The sequence below is a fragment of the Macrobrachium rosenbergii genome, chromosome 55, assembly GCF_040412425.1.
Source record: "Macrobrachium rosenbergii isolate ZJJX-2024 chromosome 55, ASM4041242v1, whole genome shotgun sequence".
NCBI classification, from domain to species: domain Eukaryota; kingdom Metazoa; phylum Arthropoda; class Malacostraca; order Decapoda; family Palaemonidae; genus Macrobrachium; species Macrobrachium rosenbergii.
This window is the reverse complement of record NC_089795.1, coordinates 90,256,730-90,279,229: the sequence shown is the minus strand read 5'-3', so window position 1 is coordinate 90,279,229 and position 22,500 is coordinate 90,256,730. Positions and strand designations below refer to the sequence as shown.

The 22,500-nt window shown below is 34.5% G+C and overlaps 1 protein-coding gene across 12 annotated transcripts in view; it reads right to left on the bottom strand.

Annotated features, from left to right (window-relative positions):
- Positions 1-22,500, bottom strand: part of LOC136835641 (uncharacterized) — a 296,026-nt gene that overhangs the window by 19,273 nt on the left and 254,253 nt on the right. For 9 of the 12 annotated variants that reach the window (XM_067099447.1, XM_067099456.1, XM_067099446.1 and 6 more), the window contains 2 exons: positions 21,263-21,522; positions 4,398-4,496 (listed from right to left, as the gene is read on the bottom strand). In XM_067099447.1, the coding sequence (XP_066955548.1) occupies positions 4,398-4,496; positions 21,263-21,522 (359 nt within the window). The remainder of the gene's footprint in view (positions 1-4,397; positions 4,497-21,262; positions 21,523-22,500) is intronic. The other 3 variants (XM_067099453.1, XM_067099457.1, XM_067099458.1) reach the window with 1 other exon arrangement.

Here is a 22,500-nt window from a genome sequence, read left to right as displayed (position 1 = left end):
AACGAAATCTTTCCAGCCCTGTAAAAATATACAGTGCAGTGTCCCAAAACACATCTTAAATAAAATAATTTTATATATCAGGAACATTCATAAATCGATAAAATTAATTTGAATAAAGCTACATGAAAATTAAACAAAATCATTAAACCTGTGTGGAAAATGTATTTGTGAACCAAAACACCCATTATATAAAATCGTTTTTGTACATCAGTTGAATTCATAAAATTATGAAAAAATTATTTCAAGAACACTAGTTATATAAAACCGTTTTGTATGTCAGTTGAATTCATGATTCGATAAAAATTAATTTAATATCACCTGTTATATAAAATCGTTTTGTACATCAGTTGTATTCATGAATTAATAAAATCTATCTAAAGCACCTGTTATATAAAATTGTTTTGTATATCAGTTGAATTTATAAATTAATAAAATATCCACTTAAAAACACTCATTAAACAAAATCGTTTTTGTACATAAGTTGAATTCATGAATTAATTAAAAATTAATTTAAAAACACTTGTTATAAAATTCCTTTGTATATCAGTTGAATTCATAAATTAATAGAAATTTATTTAAAAACACCTGTTATATAAAATCGTTTTGTATGTCAGCTGAATTCATAAATTGATAAAAAAAAAAATAATAATAATAATTTAAAAACACATGTTATATAAAATCGTTTTGTGCATCAGTTGAATTCATGAATTAATAAAAAAAATATATATAAATATTTAAAAACATCTGTTATATAAAATCGTTTTGTATGTCAGTTGAATTCATAAATTAATAAAATATCAGTTTAAAAACACCCGTTATATAAAATCGTTTTGTACATCAGCTGAATTCATAAATTAATAAAAATAATTTAAAAACACCTGTTATATAAAATGGCTTTGTATGTTAGTTGAATTCATAGATTAATAAAAATTTATTTAAAAACACCTGTCATATAAAATCGTTATGTATGTCAGTTGAATTCACAAACTGATAAAAAAATATTTTTAAAAAAATCTTGACCGGCAAATGATTTAGTGTTGCTAAATTTTATAAACAGTTTATTGCAATTTGCAATGTTTATATGCATCTTATTTACAGTCATTTTTTATTATTGATAAAGAATTTTATACTATTTAGTTAAGTTACGTTAACTGGAATTTTATACCTGAAATGAAACTAAACAGGCTGGTATTCCAGGAAGTTACTTTTTATATTTTTCTAATGATCGTCAAGCTTGTGGAAAGCAATATAAGTATTTTACCATGCAGGTGCAAACCGTGCAATGCAGAAATTGAGATATATATATATATATATATATATATATATATATATATATATATATATATATATATATATATATATATATATATATATATATATATATATATATATATATATATATATATATATATATATATATATATATATATATATATATATATATATATATATATATATATATATATATATATATATATATATATATATATATATATATATATATATATATATATATATATATATATATATATATAAGGATAGTATTGTAATGAAACATACCTCTAGGAAAATCAAGGCTAATCTGTGTTAGCTACAGTAATCTACTATATACAAATCACTGATCTGTTATGTAGCTTATATCGTGTTTTGATGTCAAACTGACAGGTTTTCGAAATTCACAATAATGTTGACCCTACCAAAAAACAAATATCTAATGGTGTTGCGTGTCAATGTAGAGTAAGTTCGATTCAAGCCTACGTGTGATTGAACACAGTGTTCTGAAATGAAGCTTTATATACAGGTCAATCGCGCCTCAAGATATACAAAGGAAGCTTTTTAGGTTTAATCTATACAGCATCTGAAAAAGCGTTTGTTTAACCAAGATAGCATAAAAGCTTTTAGAATTCAAAAGCAATGTTCGTCTACGTAGAACCGATCTATAGACTTGTTCATGCGGTTGCATCCGTGTTCGTTTGCAACTTCTGTTTTTGAGAGAGATTGCAAGGAGCTCAGGTAATGAATGCCACTTACCGTGCGTCAATTGCTGTAACATCTCAGCTTACCTGCATTAGTATATTGGGTAAATCCTTAATAATACACGCTAATTCTACGGTAAGCTTACGTAGCTAATGCCTAAGATATTACTGTGATTGTTATTTTGATGTATGTATGTTTTTTTTTTTTGGAAGTGTAATTAAAACATAAATTCAGAATTAAAATTAAGTATCATATCCTTGAGGGGTACTTGTTGTCTTCCTCCGTGTGAACCTGTTTACTAATTCAGCTTTTTTTGTGCCAAATAAGCTCATTTCCTACATTTGTCTTTGCTAATTAATTATTCTTTAGGTGATGAAAGAATTAATTTGTTAGCTAAGTTTAATTTTTTATGTATCAGTCTTCATTTGACTTACCTTTGATATTGTAATTATGGACTTTTGAGTCGTGTGAATAATGGCACATTTCAATTTTAACTTTCTGAACTTTTAAAACGTTGGTTCATGGCATTGATGTTAGTTCAAGATATCACATAACTTTTCCATTGAATTCGTCCTATTTATTCTTCCTAACTGCATGAGAAATCGCTTAAGTCTTCCTCTATATTTTTTTTACCTGGATATGAAAATCATATTCATTTTTCTTTTTCCAATATCAAAAAGTTTCACATAATATTTCCTTTTAATTATTCCTATCTATCTATTCTTCCTACTTACATAAGAAATCTCATAAGTCTTCCTCTATTTTTTTTACCTAGATGAAAATAAGTTAATTTTTTTCATTTTTCCTATGTAACAAAAAATCGAATAACTTTTCCCTCTTATCTCTCGTATTTGGTTAAAATCGTTTCATAACTGTCCATACCTTGATAAAAAAAATAATCAGGTAATTTTTTTTTGTATCTCCCCTACCTGGATTTTGTGAGTGCTTTTTTAAACTTGATATGTGAGGGTTTTTTTCTGGATAAAAGTGATTCTTCTGCACTTTTAAAACATTACCATTTATCAATGATATTAGGAAAAAATACACTTTTTCCGTTTTCCTACCTGGGCAAAAAAATCACACAACTCTTCTTTATATTCCCTATCTGCATGATTTTTTTTTTTGTGTCAATTGATGATTTTTTTGTTTTAGGTTAAAAAAGGTTTAAAATATTAAATAACTTCTGTATTTCATTTTTCCTACCTGGATTAAGTTTTTGATTCAGTTAATGAGATTTTGTTTCAGGTTAAAGGTTGTTTAAAAAAAATCTCATAACTCCTCCATTCCATTTTCCTCACTGGTTTTTTTTCTTGAGTCAGTTAATGAGATTTTGTTTCAGGTTAAAGGCTATCCTCCTGCACTTTTAAAAGGGAGAATGAATCATAGAAATTAGACATTAAAGAAATTACACAAATTCTCCATTTCATTTTCCTTACTTGGAGTATTTTTTTTTATTTTGTCAGTTAAGGTATCTTAAAAAAAACATAATTTCTCTATTGCATTTTCCCTACATGGATTATTATCTTTGTCAGTTAAAGTGTTTAGAAAAATTAATCTGGGTAGTGGAAATGAAATGGAGAAGTTATGCGATTTTTTTTAAAGCAAACTCGCCCACCTCTCCTATTTCATTTTCCTTACCTGGATTAGTTAATGAGATTCTGTTCCAGGTTAAAAGTACTTAGATAAAATCACATAACTCCTCCATTTCACTTATCCTACCTGGATAAATTTCGTGGGTCAGTTAATGGAAATTTTGTTTTCCAGGTTAAAAGTGGTAAAAAAAATCAAAGCATTTTTTTTATTTTCCCTACCTGGATTAGTTAATGAGATTTGCTTTCAGGTTAAAGGTACTTAGATAAAATCACATAACTCCTCCATTTCACTTTCCCTACCTGGATTAATTTTGCTGGTCAGTTAATGGGAATTTTGTTTTTCAGGTTGAAGATGGTTAAAAAGAATTACAACATTTTTTTCATTTTCCCTACTTGGATTAGTTAATGAGACTTGGTTTCAGGTTAAAGGTACTAAAATAAATTTACATAATTCCTCCATTTTACTTTCCCTACCTGGATTAGTTAATGAGATTCTGTTTCAGGTTAAAGGTACTTAGATAAAATCACATAACTCCTCCACTCCACCTTCCCTACCTGGATTAGTTAATGAGATTCTGTTTCAGGTTAAAGGTACTTAGATAAAATCACACAACTCCTCCCTCCATTTCACTTTCCCTACCTGGATTAGTTAATGAGATTTGGTTTCAGGTTACAGGTACTCAAATAAAATCACGTAACTCCTCAATTTCACTTTCCCTACCTGGATGAATTTTGTGTGGGTCAGTTAATGGGAATTTTTTTTATATAGGTTAAAGGCGACTCGCTAAGGGTAGCAGCGATGGGGATTCGTCGACGAACATTGCCTACCTGTTTTTATTCGGAGTGGCCATATGGAGCCGATGCTGGGAACTGAGGTCTTGGTGAGATCCCCTTAGACTACCTGTCGCGCTTGAGGCGTCGTTGAATCTGCCAATTGGAAACAAGGTATAGGTTTTTTTTGGAAAGTTTTTTTTGTCTTCCTCTTTTAATAATTTTGTTGGGGTTTTATTAAACGCGCCTCTGGAAGTTCGTTAAGCTTCTTTTGTGGATTGGAAACAAGGTGGGTTTTTTTTTTTTTTTTTTTTTTTTTCTTTTTAATAATTTTGGTGGTTTTTTTTGATACGCGCCTCTGAAAGTTCGATAAGCTTCTTTTATGAATTGGAAACAAGGTGTGGGGTTTTTTTTGGAAGCTTTTTTTTTTATAATTTTGGTGGGTTTTTTATACGTGCCTCTGAAAATTCGATAAATGTCTTTTATGAATTGGAAGCAAGGTATAGGACGACTTAGGTTTTTTTTTATTTATTTTTTTTTTTTTGTGGGTTTTTCATACGTGCCTCTGAAAGTTCGATAAATTTCTTCTATGAACTAGAATTAAGGTATAGGACGACTTAAGTTTTTTCTTCCTTTTTAATAATTTTGGTGAGGTTTCTTATACGTGCCTCTCAAAGTTCGTTAAGTCTTTTATGAACTGGATTTAAGGTATAGGACGACTTAGGTTTTTTTTTGGACAGTTTTTTTTTTACTTGTTCATAATTTTGGTGAGGTTTTTCTATATACGTGCCTTTGAAAGCTCTCTGGACTTCTTTTATAGTTGAGAAACAAGGTTCGGGCGACTTAGGTTTTTTTTCGGAAATTTTTTTCTTGTTTGGTAATAATTTTGGTTTTTTTTTTTTTATAAGTGCCTCGCAAAGTTCGCTAAACTTCTGTGATAGAATGGAAACAAAGTCTAATACTGCTTAAGTTTTTCAACTGTTTTTCCTTCTTGTAACTATATTTCTTTTTTATTCTTCTGAAAGTCCGCTAAATGTTTTTCTGAAGATGCCGCGTTTTATACCCAAGCCTTTTGGAATCCGAGTTTTTCATCAGCTTATCAAAAAAGGTGATTTTTTCTATCTAAACGATACCTCGTTAATGATCTTAAGCTTCTGATATAAAATTATTCACTTCAGTAATGCAAAGGCAATTTTTTCTTTATTTTATCTGAAATATAAAAAAGGGTTTTTTTCTGGTTAAACTGGTGGTTCTCAACCTGGGGCGCGTCAGCAATTTCCAAGGGGGAGCGACCCCTATAGAAAAATTAAAAATTCTCTAATTATATTCGTTATTCTCTTAACAAGAGTCGCTAAGAAGCAGCGTCAAGTATCTCACTACTTCATTCCCGAAAGAATAAGAACACCCTTTCTCTTTCTCATTTTTTTTTTTTCCATTTTCCTTTAAATCTGGGAGGGAATTTTACTCATAGATGCGCGTGGAGGGAAGGACCAACTCTCAGAGGGAGCGTGGCAATAAAAAGTTAAGAACCACTGGGTTAAACGAAATGATTCTTGACTTTTCGTTCGTCGTGTCTGAATCAAAATTATAAATGAGATGGCGTTTTCTATCTAACTTTAGGACGAGTACATAAACTTACAGAAAATATTGAGATACTTCATTATCAGAGAGTACCGGGCCCCTTTGTAAAACTGCAATTTTACTTGGACGAAGCTTATATGTAAACTAGGAAACACCAGAGGTGTTTTTTTTTTGTTTCACAGGGAACAGAACGCAATATTTCTTTAACTGAGAAGCTTCACTTAAGGCAGTGGTTCTTAACCAGGGGTGCTGGCACCCCTGGGGAGTGCCAAGACGGTTCCTAAGGGGTGCGAGGATGCCTATGAGTAATTAAAGCAAAACATAGTTTTATATATGCATGTTATTTTTTTCTGAAAAGAAATAAAAATAAAATAGAATAAAAATAATAATAATAATAATAATAATAATAATAATAATAATAATAATAATAATAATAATAATAATAATAATAATATTATTATTATTATTATTATTATTATTATTATTATTATTATTATTATTATTATTATTATTATTTCAGCAATTCAGGGGGTGCGAGAACTGACTGCCGATTTGAAAGGGGTGCATACATCGAAAAAAGGTTGAGAACCACTGACTTAAAGAAGTCAAAATACAAACGACTTAATATTAATTGAAGCAAACATTGTGTATCTCACACAAAAAAAGTGAACGTAGGGTGTTAAACATCTCGGCATAAACAAAGTCAGACAACATATAAAAACAAAGCAAGTGGTCACTTATAGTACAAACAAACAAGGAAACAAACTACTACAAACAAAGTGACACAAAAATAACACAAGTTGGTGCACTCGGAAACTAGAGGTGTTTTTTTTTTTTTCTACAACAGCTACCCTTTTCGAAAAAAAACAAATACACAAAAAAAAAAACATTCAAGGGAAAACCTGTATTTGGTATTATCTTAGGGAGATAAAACTGCAAGATACAGTATCTTAGGCAACTTCCGTTCCACAGGACGTCTCTCTCTCTCTCTCTCTCTCTCTCTCTCTCTCTCTCTCTCTCTCTCCTTGTTCCTCAGGAGAGAGAGAGAGAGAGAGAGAGAGAGAGAGAGAGAGAGATCAAGACAAGGCAGAGCAGGAAGGATTTTCTCTCCTCTAAAACCTTCTCCAAGAAGAAGAGGAAGAAGAAGTAAATAAAAAAAAAAGCGGAATAACGGAATCTTCTTCCTTGGTGAAACCAAGAAATGGTTTTTTCCTGACCCTCGAGAAGAGCTTTTCTGGACTCGGAGATAGAGAGAGGGAGGGAGAGAGAGAGAGAGACTGCTGAAGATTTCTCCATTTTTATCATTTTTTATTTTATTTTATTTATTTATTTTTTTTTTTTACTGAGGACGTGGGGGTCAAATTCGCTGGCCCAACATCAACGACAAGCCATTCCATTTTAAAGTAAGAAGAAGAAGAAGAAGAAGAAGAAGAAGAAGAAGAAGAAGAAGAAGAAGAAGAAGAAGAAGAAGAAGAAGAAGCAGAAGAAGAAGAAGAAGAAGAAGAAGAAGAAGAAGAAGAAGAAGAAGAAGAAGAAGAAGAAGAAGAAGAAGAAGAAGAAGAATGAGAAGCAGAAGCATAAGAAGAAGGAGAATGAGAAGAAGATGAAGGAGGAGAAGAAAAAGAAAAAGAAAAAGGAAGAGAAGAAGAGGAAGAAGAAGAAGAAGCAAAAGAAAAAAGACAAGCAGAAGAAAAAGAAGAAGAAAGAAGAAGGAGACGAAGAGTTGGAAAGACTTCTCCTTCTCCTCCTCCTCCTCCTCCTCCTCCTCCTCCTCCTCCTCCTTCTTCTTTCCTGCATTCCGAATAACACTCGAGAACGTCCCCAGACAGGGAACCGCAGTTCAGCTCCTGAAGAAAGCCTCTGATCGTTTTCAAACTCTGAGGTAAATGGCCTTTATGGTATTCTGCAAAATCGTACATCTATTTATTTATTTATTTATTTATTTATTTGTTTGTCTATTTATTTCATTTATTATTCATTTACTTCTTTAATTTATCTCTATTCTCTTTCTTTTTACCTTACCCACTTTTCCTCAGCATTTCGTTTGTCTATTTATTTCATTTGTTACTCATTTACTTCTTGAATTTATCTCTATTCTATTTCTTCTTACCTTGCCCCCTTTTCCTCATCAGCGGGCGTTCTACGGACCTGACAAAAGCGAGCTGAGCGCTATACCACTCAGTCACGGTGGTGCCCACTTTTACAGATCACACCTGCCCAGATGGACTTACCTGTCTCTTCGATATGGTGCGAATTACGTCAACACGGTTCTTTACAGCATGTCTACGACTCCTAGCTGCATCCCCTTACGTTCCTTTTTACTGTACCTCCTCTCATATTCTCTTTCTTCCATCTTACTTTCCTCAATCCTCTCCTTATAATTGATTCATAGTGCAACTGCTTTGAGGTTTTCCTCCTGTTACACCTTTCAGACCTTTGACTGTCAAATTTCCGTTTCAGCGCTGAATGACCTCGTAGGTCCCAGTGCTTCTTGGCCTTTGGCTTAAATTCTATATTCAGTTCAGTTTCACACTGAGACTCGTTTTAAGTCAAGGGGGAATTTCTAAGGGGAATTTTTCGTCAGTGACCATAGGTTTTGCGACGCCAGTTTTGTATATATCATTCAGTCATTGTTGTTCTTTGTGGCTTTGTATCTTTATTAGTAGTAAGAATGAATCCTTGCAACGGCTCCACGTAACACGGTGGCTTAACTTATAAATCTAGTAGTAGTAACACAGGATCTCTACAATGGCTCCAAATAACATGACTGCTTAATCTATAGTATTAGTAGTTGCAAGAAAAAATCTTTGCAACGGTTCTAGATAACACGATGGATTAATCAGTGGTGTCAGTAGTAGTATTAGTAAGGATTCACCTTTCCAACGGCTCCATATACCACAATGGATTAATCTATAGTAGAAGTAGTATTATCAGCAGTAGTAGTAGTAGGGATATATCCTTAGAACGGCTCTCTTGCTACCGTGCAACCTCCATTGAAAAACATTAGGGACGAGCCTTTTGCAAGTAAGGGTTTACCTTTGCAACAGCTCCACATAACACGACGGATTTAGTCCGAGGAGAGAAGAAGAAGAAGAAGAAGAAGAAGAAGACTCTTCATAAGGCGGGAACGTTTTAACGAAGAGAAATGGCCAGAGGCACTGGGCGGACTCTCTCTCTCTCTCTCTCTCTCTCTCTCTCTCTCTCTCTCTCTCTCTCTCTCTCTCTGCTTTTAAAGGAGATATATGAGCCACTGAAATGATGGCGGACCTGTGGAATTAGTACAAAGTGATACGTCGTCGACGGTTCCTAATTCCCCCAAAATTCTCAGTGCGGAAGCGGTGTGCTGGTTATGTGCTTGATTAAGGTAGTCCTCTGTATTTACAGTAGAGGTGCGTGAGAGTTGTTTGTTTTGCTTTTTTTTATTTTTTTGTGCTGTCAAACATTTCTGATGAATGCTGCCCTGAGATGGAAAACTGCAGTATCTGCAAAATCTTCGAAATTGGGATATGCCACCTATTGGGCTCATAAAACACTAATACAAAAATTACTCAGAATGATTTTTCAATACTTTATTTAGGGGGGCCCATCTTCAATATCTGCAAAATCAGTATTAAGGCAAGGGAAGTCTGCAGTATCTACAAAATTTTCAAAATTGGGATATATCACCTACTGGACTCGTGAAACACTAATACAAAAATTACTGCAGTTTCAGAATGATTCTTCAGTGCTTTATGTAGGGGGTCCCATTTGCAGTATCTGCAAAATCAGCGGTAAGGCAAGGGAAATCTGCAGTATCTACAAAATTTTCGAAATTGGGATATGCCACCTATTGGGCTCGTGAAACACTAATACACAAGTTACTGCAGTTTCAGAATGATTCTTCAATGTTTTATGTAGGGGGGCCCCATGTTCATTATCTGCAAAATCAGTAGTAAGGCAAGGGAAAACTGCAGCATCTACCATTTTTCTCAGTTTTGTATTTTTGCAGATAATGCAGTCTTCCATTTCAGGGCAGAATAGCTTTGTATTCACGAGGTGGAGAGTGAGTGCGTGGATGAAAATAGATGCTGTTTGAGTTACCTTGGGCAGATTTCTGTGGTCCAACTGTGTGTCATGTCCTTCGACAGATAGACGCGTCTGCGTTTCAGAGGAAAATAAGAGGTATATGTAAAACATCACCTACAAATTATATCCTGGGGAGTGAGTTTTTTTTTCATGAAGAGAAAAACTCATTAAGATTCTCGTTGAACAGTAAAAGTACTAAATAATTACCCCAGAATGAAATAAAAAAAAATGAAAATATTGAGAGGAAAATAAGAGGTATATAAAACAGCACTTACGAATTATATTCTGGGATTCAACTGAATATAACTTAGGCCAAAGGCCAAGCACTGGGACCTATGAGGTCATTCACCGCTGAAAGGGAAATTGACAGTAAAAGGTTTGAAAGGTGTAACAGGAGGAAAACCTCAAAGCAGTTGCACTATGAATCAATTGTTTGGAGAGGGTTTAGGAGAGGAAGATGGAAGAAAGAGAATATGAAAGGAGGTATAGTAAAAGGAACGAAAGGGGTTGCAGCTATTTTCATGAAGAAGGAAATTGAAAGGATTCTTCTTAAACAGCAAAAGTACCAAACAATTCAGTCAGGACGAGTTTTCTGTACAGCGTATAATCAAGACCACCGAAAATAGATCTATCTTTCGGTGGTCTCGATATAATAGTGTATGAGCCGCGGTCCATGAAACTTTAACCACGCCCCGTTGGTGGCCTATCCTATATCGTTGCCAGAAACACGTTTATGGTTAACTTTAACCTTCTATAAAATGAAAACTACTGAGGCTAGTGGGCTGCAATTTGGTATGTTTGATGATTGGAGGGTGGATGGTCAACACACCAATTTGCAGCCCTCTAGCCTCAGTAGTTTTTAAGATCTGAGGGCGGACAGAAAAAAGTGCGCGCGGACGGGCAGACAAAGCCGGCACAATTAGTTTTCTTTACAGAAAACTACACATAACGAGTTAAGGGAGGAAGGAATAATGTCTCGACTTCCGCATCAACGCCTCGTATTTCTCGTCAAATCTTTTCCTCATTTCTCCTCTGAGACGCAAAGGAAACAAGAAGACTAAGAGAGAGAGAGAGAGAGAGAGAGAGAATAGCTCTTTCTCTTGACACCCCAAGTCCTAATGACAGCTGGGGGTAGGGGTGGGAGGGAGTGAGTGGTAAGAGGGAGGATAGAGTTTTGGGGGAAGGGGATAGGCGGTGTCAGTGTCCCCTCTTCCTCTGATATTAAAAATTCAGTCTCACGCCGAAAGCCAACTCGGCCTAATGATTTCATTACCTTCACTTTTCAGCCTCAAGGGAGGTGGGGAGGTGGGGGCAGGGGACTTACCAGACGCGTCTTATGCTCTTAAACAGGACACCCAAAAAAATTAAAAAGTAAAAATAAAATTTATTTTGACTCGGCGCGGTTTCACTGGCTATAATTCCCCATATTTCTGTTTTATTAGCCGGGAGGAATCTAAGCTAATTTCTGTATCCTTTATCTTAAAAAACTATATTTTCCAATGATATCTAGAGCTAGGAACACTTAAGATTATTGGAATATCATTCACTGATGCCTAAAGGTATGTCGCAGTAAGCTTTTATCTTTGCAATAAAATCATGAGTTTGCTGTTTAAAAGTGTTGTATTTCACCATTAAATAAAGGAGATTGTATTTTAGACTTACAATAAATAAAAAAAGGAGATTGTATTCTAGACATACAATAAATAAAAAAGGCATTCTACTTTAGACTTACAATTTACGAGGAGAAAGTACGCTGTCTCAATGGCTTCTTCCTTCTATATAAGTTAAAAAAAGGAAAGTGGAATGAATTAAACTGCGTTTTTCGTTTCATGATATCCTCACAAGATGTAGGTTTCTTCGTCGGAATGAAATAAGAAATATCGTTCACCTCGTTGAATCATTTTATAACACGGTCCTATTCTAGTAACAAAAAATTTTTAATTTTTTTAACATTAAAATTATTTTATTACCAAGCCCTGACACCCCCTAAGGGAATATAGACAAGCGTTGTTTTGCTTTCTCGTGAAAAAATCGTTTTATAACACGTTCCTGCTCTATTGTTGATGAAGAAGAAACATTCTTTTTTAATATAAGAATGATTTTATTACCGAATTCTGACACAGCTTAAAAGGAATACAAGTGATTATTTTGCTTTCTCGTGAAAGTCAATATATGGCCCGTCCCTACCACTGTTCAGTAGACAAAAGAGTTTTAGCTGTTAAACAAAATGCTTAAAACTCCACCCGTACTGTAGGGTAACGGAAAACATGATGTTATCACGCCCCAAAATTATCATATAACATTTCCCACCTCTGTCTGAAATTACCAAAATGGATTCGCCTATCCTACGAAACTGTTCCATGAGAATTCTCTGTCGCCGTAAAAATGAGCAGAAACAGTTTTGCTCCCCCAACAAATAATTATAATCCCAGTCCCTGAATGATAGTTTTTGCTTTCATGGAGAATTATCGCATTGTGCGTCCTTGCCACAATGTGGGGAATATTTATTCCGTCCTGGAACGGGATATTGTGAAGTAGTGTTTATGGGTTAATTCTGATCCGGTATAAGAATAAAAATAATTATCTAAAAATTCTTGTAGTCAGTCGTGACTATAATGAAAGTACAGTGAGGTTACTTTGCGTTTAAGGTATGTGCAGGTATAGTAGAGTATATGGAAGAATAATAAAAGTATATAAAGTATAATAGAATTATGCAAGAGTAAATAAAGATATAAAAAGTATATAAAATATAATAAATAAATGTAAAAGTAAATGAAGGTATAATGAAAGTATATAAAGTATAATAAATAAATGTAAAAGTAAATAAAGGTATAATAAAAGTATATAAAGTATAATAAAAGAATGTAAAAGTAAATAAAGGTATAATAAAAGCATATAAAATATAATAAATAAATAATAAAAAGGTATAATGTAAAAGTATAATAAAAGGATGTAAAAGTAAATAAAGGCATAATAAAAGTTTGTAAAGTATAATAAAAGGGTGTAAAGGTAAATAAAGGCATGATAAAAGTATATAAAGTTATGATAAAGTATATAAAAGTAGTTAAAAGTACAGACGGTAAAAAAAGTATATAAAGTAAAAGAAAAGTATATAAAGCATATAAAATTATAATAAAAGTATGTAAATGTATATAAAGTTATAATAAAAGTATATAAAGTTTATATAGACATAATAAAAGTATATAAATGTATAAGAAATCATATAAAGCATAAAGAAATGTTTAATAGTATATCAAGATATAATCAAAGTATATATAAAAGTATACAAAGGATAATAAGATATACAAAAGTATAAAAAGTATATGAAAGTTATACCTTGAAAGATGTAAAGCCTTAAAAAGCGAAGTCAATGCTTGGTTTCCCAAAGCTTTACTTAAACAAGTAAAAAATGCGCCAAAGTTTCTTCTGCGCAATCGAGTTCTCTGTACAGCGCATAATCAACGCCACCGAAAATAGATCTATCTCTCGGTGGTCTCGGTATAATGTTGTATGAGCCGCGGCCCGAGCAACTCTCAGCCATCCGAGGTGGCTTGTGTTGTTGCGTTGCCAGAAGCACGATTACTGCTAACTTTAACCGTAAATAGAATAAAAACTACTGAGGCTAGAGGGCTGCAATTTGGTATGTTTGACGACTGGAGGGTGGATGATCACCATACCAACTTGCAGCCCTCTAGCCTCAGTAGTTTTTAAGATCTGAGGGCGGACGGACAGACAAAGCCGGCACAGTAGTTTTCTTTTCAGGAAACTAAAAAGTAGACACAGGAATTACGCTGTATTTCGCGTTGTCAGATTCAACTGCTCTCTCGCAAATGTTTCATGACGGAATAACTAAATCATTAATGAAATGAGGAGTGTTCTGCCTTGTCCTGGCTGAGAGGAGGGGGAGGAGGAGGAGGAGGAGGAGGAGGAGGAGGAGGAGGAAGAGGAGGAAGGGGAAGGGGATTTAGGACGTTATATTGCATGATATTCCGTTTACGTTTTGTGCTAAAAGAATGCTGGAAAGTTTTGGTATATCGAGTTCTGTTGAAATTTACCTGAAATTAGGTCAGCCAGTGGCTGCAGTATGTGCGGATATTATATGCATTATCTCTGTGATGCATACATATATATATATGTATATATATATATATATATATATATATATATATATATATATATATATATATATATATATAAAATGTATTTATATATGTATATACAAATGTATTTATATATGCATATTTTTATATATATGTGTGTATGTATATGTGTGTGTATGTATGTGTAAATGTATTACATCTCCTCTATTTAAAGGATACAAAATACAGTACAGTATATTTCCCAATTCCATGCACAATTTTACAATGGTGTTCAAAAAAAAAAAAAAATCTGTCCACCCCCATTCTGAAATCTTCCACCGTAAAAATAATTGCTGTGATAACGTCATTTGAGTTCCCCTTTCCCCCCCCCCCCTCCCCCCACCATTCTCTCTCTCTCTCTCTCTCTCTCTCTCTCTCTCTCTCTCTCTCTCTCTCTCTCTCTCTCGCCCATGACAATAATTGGACCTGAGAGCGTCGGGTGTCCTCATGTGACAGTTTTTTTTTTTTTTTTGGTTTGATAATGAATGCCAATTTACTTCCTAATCACGATCCTTATGAATTATGAAAATGCGTCGCTTCTCAATGGAGGTTTGTCAGTGCAAAAAAAAAAAAATAATAATAATAATAAAAGCTTCGTCATTGAGAGATGGTCATCGGGTTTCGTTTTTCCATTTTCTGTGTGTCTTTTTTTTGGGGGGGGCGGTGTTTCATGTAGAGGCCGATGGGGCTGGCAGCCTGTTGTCTTTATTTAGCCCAGGATAGGTGGCCGAGTTCTTGGTTACTTGCCTGTGTATATATATATATATATATATATATATATATATATATATATATATATATATATATATATATATATATATATATATATATATATATGTATGTATGTATATATATGTATATACATATATACATGACGTAAGAAGGAATCAGCCTACTGAATGTCCAAAATTCGAAATCGTAATTTATCATAATAAAAAAATATAACTTTTAACGATTGTAAAATAATAAGATTTAGTAAGATTTAGAAAGAAAGGCACTGTGTAAAACAACATAAAACGGACGTAAAACAATGTAAAATATATGTAAGATGACGGAAATATTAGCAGGCCTTATATCCCAGACTAAAATGTAGCAAGTTTGACAAAGTTAGGAGAAATTAGCTGACATTCATTTCAGCTGGGAAGACGAGATTCATTTCTTTTAGTTATTAAGTGTATTAATTTAAACTGGACTAATTTGGCATAACAGCCGCTTGGCAAGCTCTCTCTCTCTCTCTCTCTCTCTCTCTCTTTATTTATTTATCTGTTTATTCTAGCATCAATCAAAAACTCGGTCTAACCACTAATGAAAGTGTTCAAAGACTCTCTCTCTCTCTCTCTCTCTCTCTCTCTCTCTCTCTCTCTCTCTCTCTTTACCTATTTTGAAATAAATCAGATATCACTCTATTTAGGAATTAAAGTCTCTCTCTCTCTCTCTCTCTCTCTCTCTCTCTCTCTCTCTCTCTCTCTCTCTCTCTCTCTCTCTCAGTCTACCTACCTATTCTGATCTAAATCAGAAATCACACTATTCAGGAATGAAAGTCTCTCTCTCTCTCTCTCTCTCTCTCTCTCTCTCTCTCTCTCTCTCTCTCTCTCTCTCAGCGCAGTAATTCCGAGTTCTGAAACAAACATCAATACTCTCTCTTTAAACCTTATCGTTCTTTAGGAATTGCAACGCAATTCCGTGTTCTGCAGCTCGCAAGATATTGCTTATGAAGGCAGCGTTATAGCATTCCCAGAATTTGAGGCACTATGGGAATTAACCGGAATCCCACTTGGAACGGTTTATAGCGCATTAAGTACAGTGATGAACACCGGTTGCATTATTCCTAGATTCCACGTGTATTGTGCTTGCGAAGAGAGGAGGCAGAACGGGAATTATTCCAACCAATTAATTTTTTTTTACAATAATAAAGTTTTCTGTAATGTGGAATAGATTGCCCAGTGCAGTTTTGGGGATTTTCCGACCTTCAAAATATGTTTAAGCCAGGCGCGAATTCGTTCCTGTTCTCTGCTGTTTCTGACGTCTCCTGAATTTCAGGCATTTCGGTTTTATTTCCTATTCTCTCATAATTATATATTTATCACCTTCTCTCTCTCTCTCTCTCTCTCTCTCTCTCTCTCTCTCTCTCTCTCTCTCTCTCTCTCTCTCTAATAGGTTACCAAAGACGACCAGAGAGCCTGAACATGTATGGCTTAGAAACACGACGATGGCGAGGACAACTCAAAGAAACATTCAGAATACTGAAAGGCATCACAACAGTAGACAAAGTAACCTCTTCGCATTAAACAAAAACCAGACGAGAAATAATGAATGGAAACTAGAATTGAAGAGATACAACACATCTTTGTGGGAACTTCTTCACATATACGATATGTGACATTTGGAATAAACTGCCATCAGAAGTTGCCAACAGCAACAGTGTGGAGGAAGAGTTTAAAAGAAAGCTAAACAAAATCATTAGAAAGCTGTGAATGAACAGTGAAACCTGCTCCTAGAGATGAGTGAGCACAGGGTGTCTCCTCGGATGGACTAATAAGGATTTGAGGCATCCTAATCCTTGTAATTCCTTGTAACTCTCTTTACAGGCTGATCCTAATCCTTGCAATTCCTTGTAACTCTCTTGACAGGCTGATCCTAATCCTTGTAATTCCTTGTAACTTGGGTTTGTATAAGTCTGTTGATTCTGTCCAAAAGGGTCTTCATGTAAAGGTTTAAAGAAAAAAATAAATAAAAACACCCCATATGTGCCTGAGTACTGTGACAAATGGTAGTAATGTTATATAGAGATTAAGCGTTTAGAACACAGTTCTGAAAAAGGGGACTTTTTTTATCGTAAACAATTAAAAAATTCAACGGAGTGTCTTAGGCGCAGTCGAGTTTTCTGTACAGCCGCTACAGCGTATAATCAAGGCCACCGAAAATAGATCTATCTTTCGGTGGTCTCTGTATAATGCTGTATGAGCCGCGATCCACGAAGCTTTCACCACTATCCGGTGGTGGCCTATCCTATATCGTTGCCAGAAGCAAGATCATGGCTAACTTTAACCTTAAATAAAATAAAAACCACTGATGCTAGAGGACTGTAATTTGGTATGTTTGATGATTGGAGGGTGGATGATCAACGTACCAATTTGCAGCCCTCTAGCCTCAGTAGTTTGTAAGATCTGAGGGCGGACAGAAAAAGTTCGGACAGAAAAAAGTGCGGACGGACAGACAAAGCCATCTCAATAGTTTCCTTTCACAGAAAACTAAAAGCAGAACTCAATTACGGCGCTGAACAACAGATAGATTATTCACGAATCAAACGTTTACGATGCCTAAAAAAAATGACATTCACCAACAAAAACGTATGTCCTATGTCCTATGTATTTTTCCAGCAAAAGAAAAATACAGGAAAAAACTTTTACCAGGGGAAAAAAATCCCTTTAAACCTCTCTGCAGTTAGAGCCTTTTACTGAAAATGCCCTTTTAAGCTAAATGGGTAGGGAAATATTTCAAGCGTTTTGCATAAGGAGTTGGGCTAATGTTTTTATGGATCCCAAAAGACCAGATTTTATCTAAGTGGATTTTGTTTCCTTCAAATTTCTTCTCAGAAAAAATGGATATTTAATAAACCGAATAAATATACATTTGTTGGTCCGCTGGTATAGTGGTTAGTGTCGTGGCATGCCGTTCAGATGTCGCTGGGGGTGTTCGCGTCTCCCCCAGGGCGATGAAAAATCACTGGCTCTGTGTCATGATCAGTTACTGCCGCAGTGTGTGGTCTGCTGCGGTGGGAGGTTGAAACCAACATTCTTTGGAAGCTTGAATTTCAAGTCTATGGCTCCTTTGGTGTGCTTTTTCTATGTGAATAGGTTTCATTTACTGAAGTAATAATAATAATAATAATAATGATAATAATATTTTAAGTGATATGGTCCTTAGTGTTGTTCAGTGTTGATTTAAAACGAGCCGTTTGTGCTTAATGAGGTAGTCTAAGCGAAAGTTGAGCTTAAATCTTCACTGTCAGCAAATACAGATTTAAATTTACCTAACAGTTTCCTTGTTAATAAAATTGTAATGGCCATGTTTGTTTTTTGTACGCAAGTGTTATAATACCTCTCTCTCTCTCTCTCTCTCTCTCTCTCTCTCTCTCTCTCTCTCTCTCTCTCTCTCTCTCTCTCTCTCTCCATATTTTTGAAGCTGATCATTGCTGATTGTAATCGTGATGTGGATTATCTGGAGGTATATATGTTCATTATACAGTTGGAGCTAAATAGACAATGTCATATGGTTCTCGTTCATAAAGATTGATTCAGAATGTAATTAGGACACGTAACTGGTAGAAAAGAGCTGAGAATCTCGAAGAGAGAATTATGGGTGAAAAAACGAGCTCTGGTTAATGAAACCCAAGCAGTTAAAAGTTTATAAGAATGGGGTCACTGGTTCAGCAGGGAGTGCTTTGGGTATTAGAAAATAATTAGGTAAAATAGTGGCAATAACACTGAAGCAGAATTACGAATTGAAAGACAAATAAAAAATAAAGAAAATTGTTATAACTGTAGTAACAGGTGTGAAGAAATGATTGTTCGAGGTTATACAAAAGGCTGAATGGTGAGAGAGAAAGAAAGTGGAGAGCAATAAAGTATAAAGTGGTGAATTTGAGAAAGCAATTTTAGAAAAGCAATTTAGATTGGAAGGGAGTAAATGCAGGAGGGGGAAGTGTAATGAGAAACTGATTCACGTTACATATGCTGAAGAATATAGGTGACAATATTCTGCCCGAAGAAAATGCAATTGTTAGTTCGACGGAGGGAGTGATTTGACGAGTGGCTGAATATAGAAGATAGAAGAGAAAGAAGATCTGAATGATATAAAGCAGGAAAGAATTTATTAAATTTGAGAAAGCTTGTGGAAGAGATTTTTTGAGAAATTCAAGACTAGGCCTTAGAATATTCAAGACTGGAAAGTGGTCAGGAACAGACGTGATCAAAAGTAAGGTGCTAGAATAGAATGTAGGTGTAAATGAGTGACTGATTAGGACGTGGATGTTACGGCTGATTAAAATAAAAGTGAAAAGGAAGAAATTTGTAGAAAGGGAAAATTGACAGAAGTCTTTGTAAGAATTATAGTGCATAGATTTATTCAGGATACCTAGGAAGGATTTTAATAGGATTTTAACTGAAAAATTGTCGTTGCTATTAGAAGGATTAACTTGGTAATAAAAATTTGGATTCTGACATCTGATCAAGCTGTCAAGAATCAGTTATAGGGGGAAGTTTGTAAGTTAGAGAGAATAGCTTTGTCCTTCACATAAGGACTAAAGAGAGATTATCACTGATTAGACAGGGATGTGATTTGACAGGTGTTCAGGATATACGTATAAAGGCAGAATGGTTTTAATGAAAGTAAAGTGTACGGCCGAATTTAGTGACAGAATAGGGAAAGGCTGTTTGTAAAAGTGCCATGTAATCGGGTGTGGTATGTCCCTATAATTATCTACTACACACACACATATATATATATATATATATATATATATATATATATATATATATATATATATATAATCTATGTGTAACCTTGTATCTTTGTATTCATATGCGCACATGTAGGCATATTTCAGTACACAAATTCATATGCATTTTTTAAAATGTATATGTGCATAAAACTCTCATCTGCATTTGCAATCTAAAAGAGAAAAAAACACGTCCTATAAAGAGGTAAAGGTCGGGAGTAAAAGTCACCTAAACGAACATATATTCCGGGTGGTCCAAAGTCGGCATAATATAATTTGCATAAACATTTTTATACATATCTTATCGAAATGAGAGCGCAGTCCATTCCAGAAAAATAAATAGCAGGACTTTGAAAGCAGCAGAATTCGGTCCCAGTTTATCAGGGATCAAAAAAGGAAAAGAGATGGAATTCGATCAAAAATGGAGAGAAGGTCATTCAGAAAGTAAGGAATGTCACTGACACTAAAATGAATATGACATTTACATGCCAATAAATCATGCTGTTTTACACATTCACTTTCAAAAAGGGGATATTTTGGTAGGGAGAAAGGTGGGGTTTTTCCTGTTAGGGAGATTTTTTTTCATTGAGAGAGGTGTTTTGTTTGGGGGAGAAAGATTTTTTTCGGCGAGGGAGTTTTTTTTTTTTTTTTTTTTTTTGAGGGTAAAACTTTTTTTGTCTGAGAGATTTTTTTGTCAGGGAGGTAGTTTTTTTAGGGAAAAGTTCTTTTCAGGGAGAAGGATTTTTGTAGGGGAGAAAGAGGTATTTTGGCAATGGAGAAAGTTTTTTTGCAAGGGTAAAAGTCGTTTTTTGTCTGAGAGATTTTTTTGTCAAGGAGGTAGTTTTTTTTAGGGAGAGAGTTTTTTTCAGGGAGAGGGATTTTTTTATCAGGCAGGAAGAGTATTTCTTGTCAGGGTGAAAAAGTATTTTTTGCCATGGAGAAAGAATTTTTTTTCAAGGAGGAAGAGGATTATTTTTCTCAGGGAGGACGAATTTTATTTGTCAGGGAGAATGAGTTTTTTGTCAGGGAGAAGGTTTTTTGTTAGGGAGAAAGTTTTTATGTTAGGGAGAAAGAGAATTTTTTTTTTTGTCAGGAAGAATGACGTATTTTGTCAAGGAGAAAATTTTTATGTTAGGGAGAAAGGGAATGTTTTTCAGGGAGAAAGTTTTTTGTTTAAGAGAAATAGTATTTTTTTTTTTAGATGTTTGTAGATGACATAAAGAAGGGAATTATAATTATTTACAGTATAAAATTCATTAACTGGAGAGATAAACTAATACTGTCATTATGTCTAAGAGTTGATATCTCTATGTATTTTGTATTTTTGATGAATCAAATTTAAAAAATGATGAGTCAAGCGTGAAATAAAACTGAAAAAAAAACCTTGGATCTAAAAAAAAATTTTTTTTGCTTTCAACCTATGCAAAAAAATATAGGAATATCTATAATCACAACATTATACAACCCACAACAATTCATAACCAGGGCATAGAAAAAAAAAGTTATACAAACATCAATTGAACTACGATGAAAAAAAAACTGCTCTACTCATCACCACGAAAAAAAAAAAAAACACCAAAAAAAAAACACCACAACATTGCAATATTAAGAAGCATTCCCGTGCCAAACACACTTACAGGTATTGCCTGTTGATCGAGGTGAACGGCGGACTGATATCCCCGTCGGAAGCGTAGGGGGGCATGGCCTGGGCGCCCCCCGTCGACAAGCCCGTGGCACCGCTGAGACCGCTGGTGCTCAGACCGCCGCTGAGACCTCCGCTCAGACCGCCGCTGGCACTCATGGTGCCGCTGAGACCTCCCGCTAAGCTAGGGCGGGAGGCTGACATGGTCGCCTGTAGGCCTGCCAGTCCTCCTCCGACGTTCGATGTGTCCTCCGGCTGAGAGAAGGAATGAGGAAAGAAAGAGAGACATTACTAAGGTGTGCTTGGAATATGGGTCTTCTGGCTGAGAAGAAAATGGTTGGAAAATGGGGAAAAATGAAGAAACATTACTAAAATGTGCTTGAAATATGGGTCTTCTGGCTGGGTGAGAAGAAAGTGAGAAAAGAAGGAGAGACATTACTAAGGTGTGCTTGGAATATGGGTCTTCTGGCTGAGAAGAAAATGGTTGGAAAAGGGGAAAAATGAAGAAACATTACTAAAATGTGCTTGAAATATGGGTCTTCTGGCTGGGTGAGAAGAAAGTGAGAAAAGAAGGAGAGACATTACTAAGATGTGCTAGAAATATGGGTCTTCTGGCTGAGAAGGGAATGAGAAAAGAAAGTCCTGTGGTTGGAAAAGGAGATAAAATAAAGAAACATTACTAAAATATCCTCTCTCCACAGGGAGGATTAGGGAACTGAGAAACATCAGTCGGTATCAGTTTAAGCATATTGTTAAAATTATCCACTTCACGTCTAATGCCTCTTCATTTTTTTTCCTGCCTATGAAAGCATTACAAAAGATTTTAAAAAATAAAGAAACATTACTAGAAATATGGGTTTCAGTCTCGGGAATGGGAATTAAGAAAAATCACACAGTATAAATTCAATTATATATTGTCAAAATCATCCACTCCATGTCTCAATCCTCCTAATTTTTTCCTTCCCCAAAAGGAAAAAGATTGACAAAATTAAGAAACATTACTAGAGATATGGGTTCTCAATCTCAGGAATGGAAAATGAGAAACATCACGCAGTGTCAGTTTAATTACAATGGTTATTTTCCTTTCCTTAATATTCGAGTATTTCTTCGGTGTTGAAATTATATGTGGAAATAAAACGCTTTATCAACACAGTAAATAATTATACAAAGTAATAAAGTAACAAAAAAACAAACAAATAAAGCTATATTCCTGTCTCTCTCCTGATCAGCTGA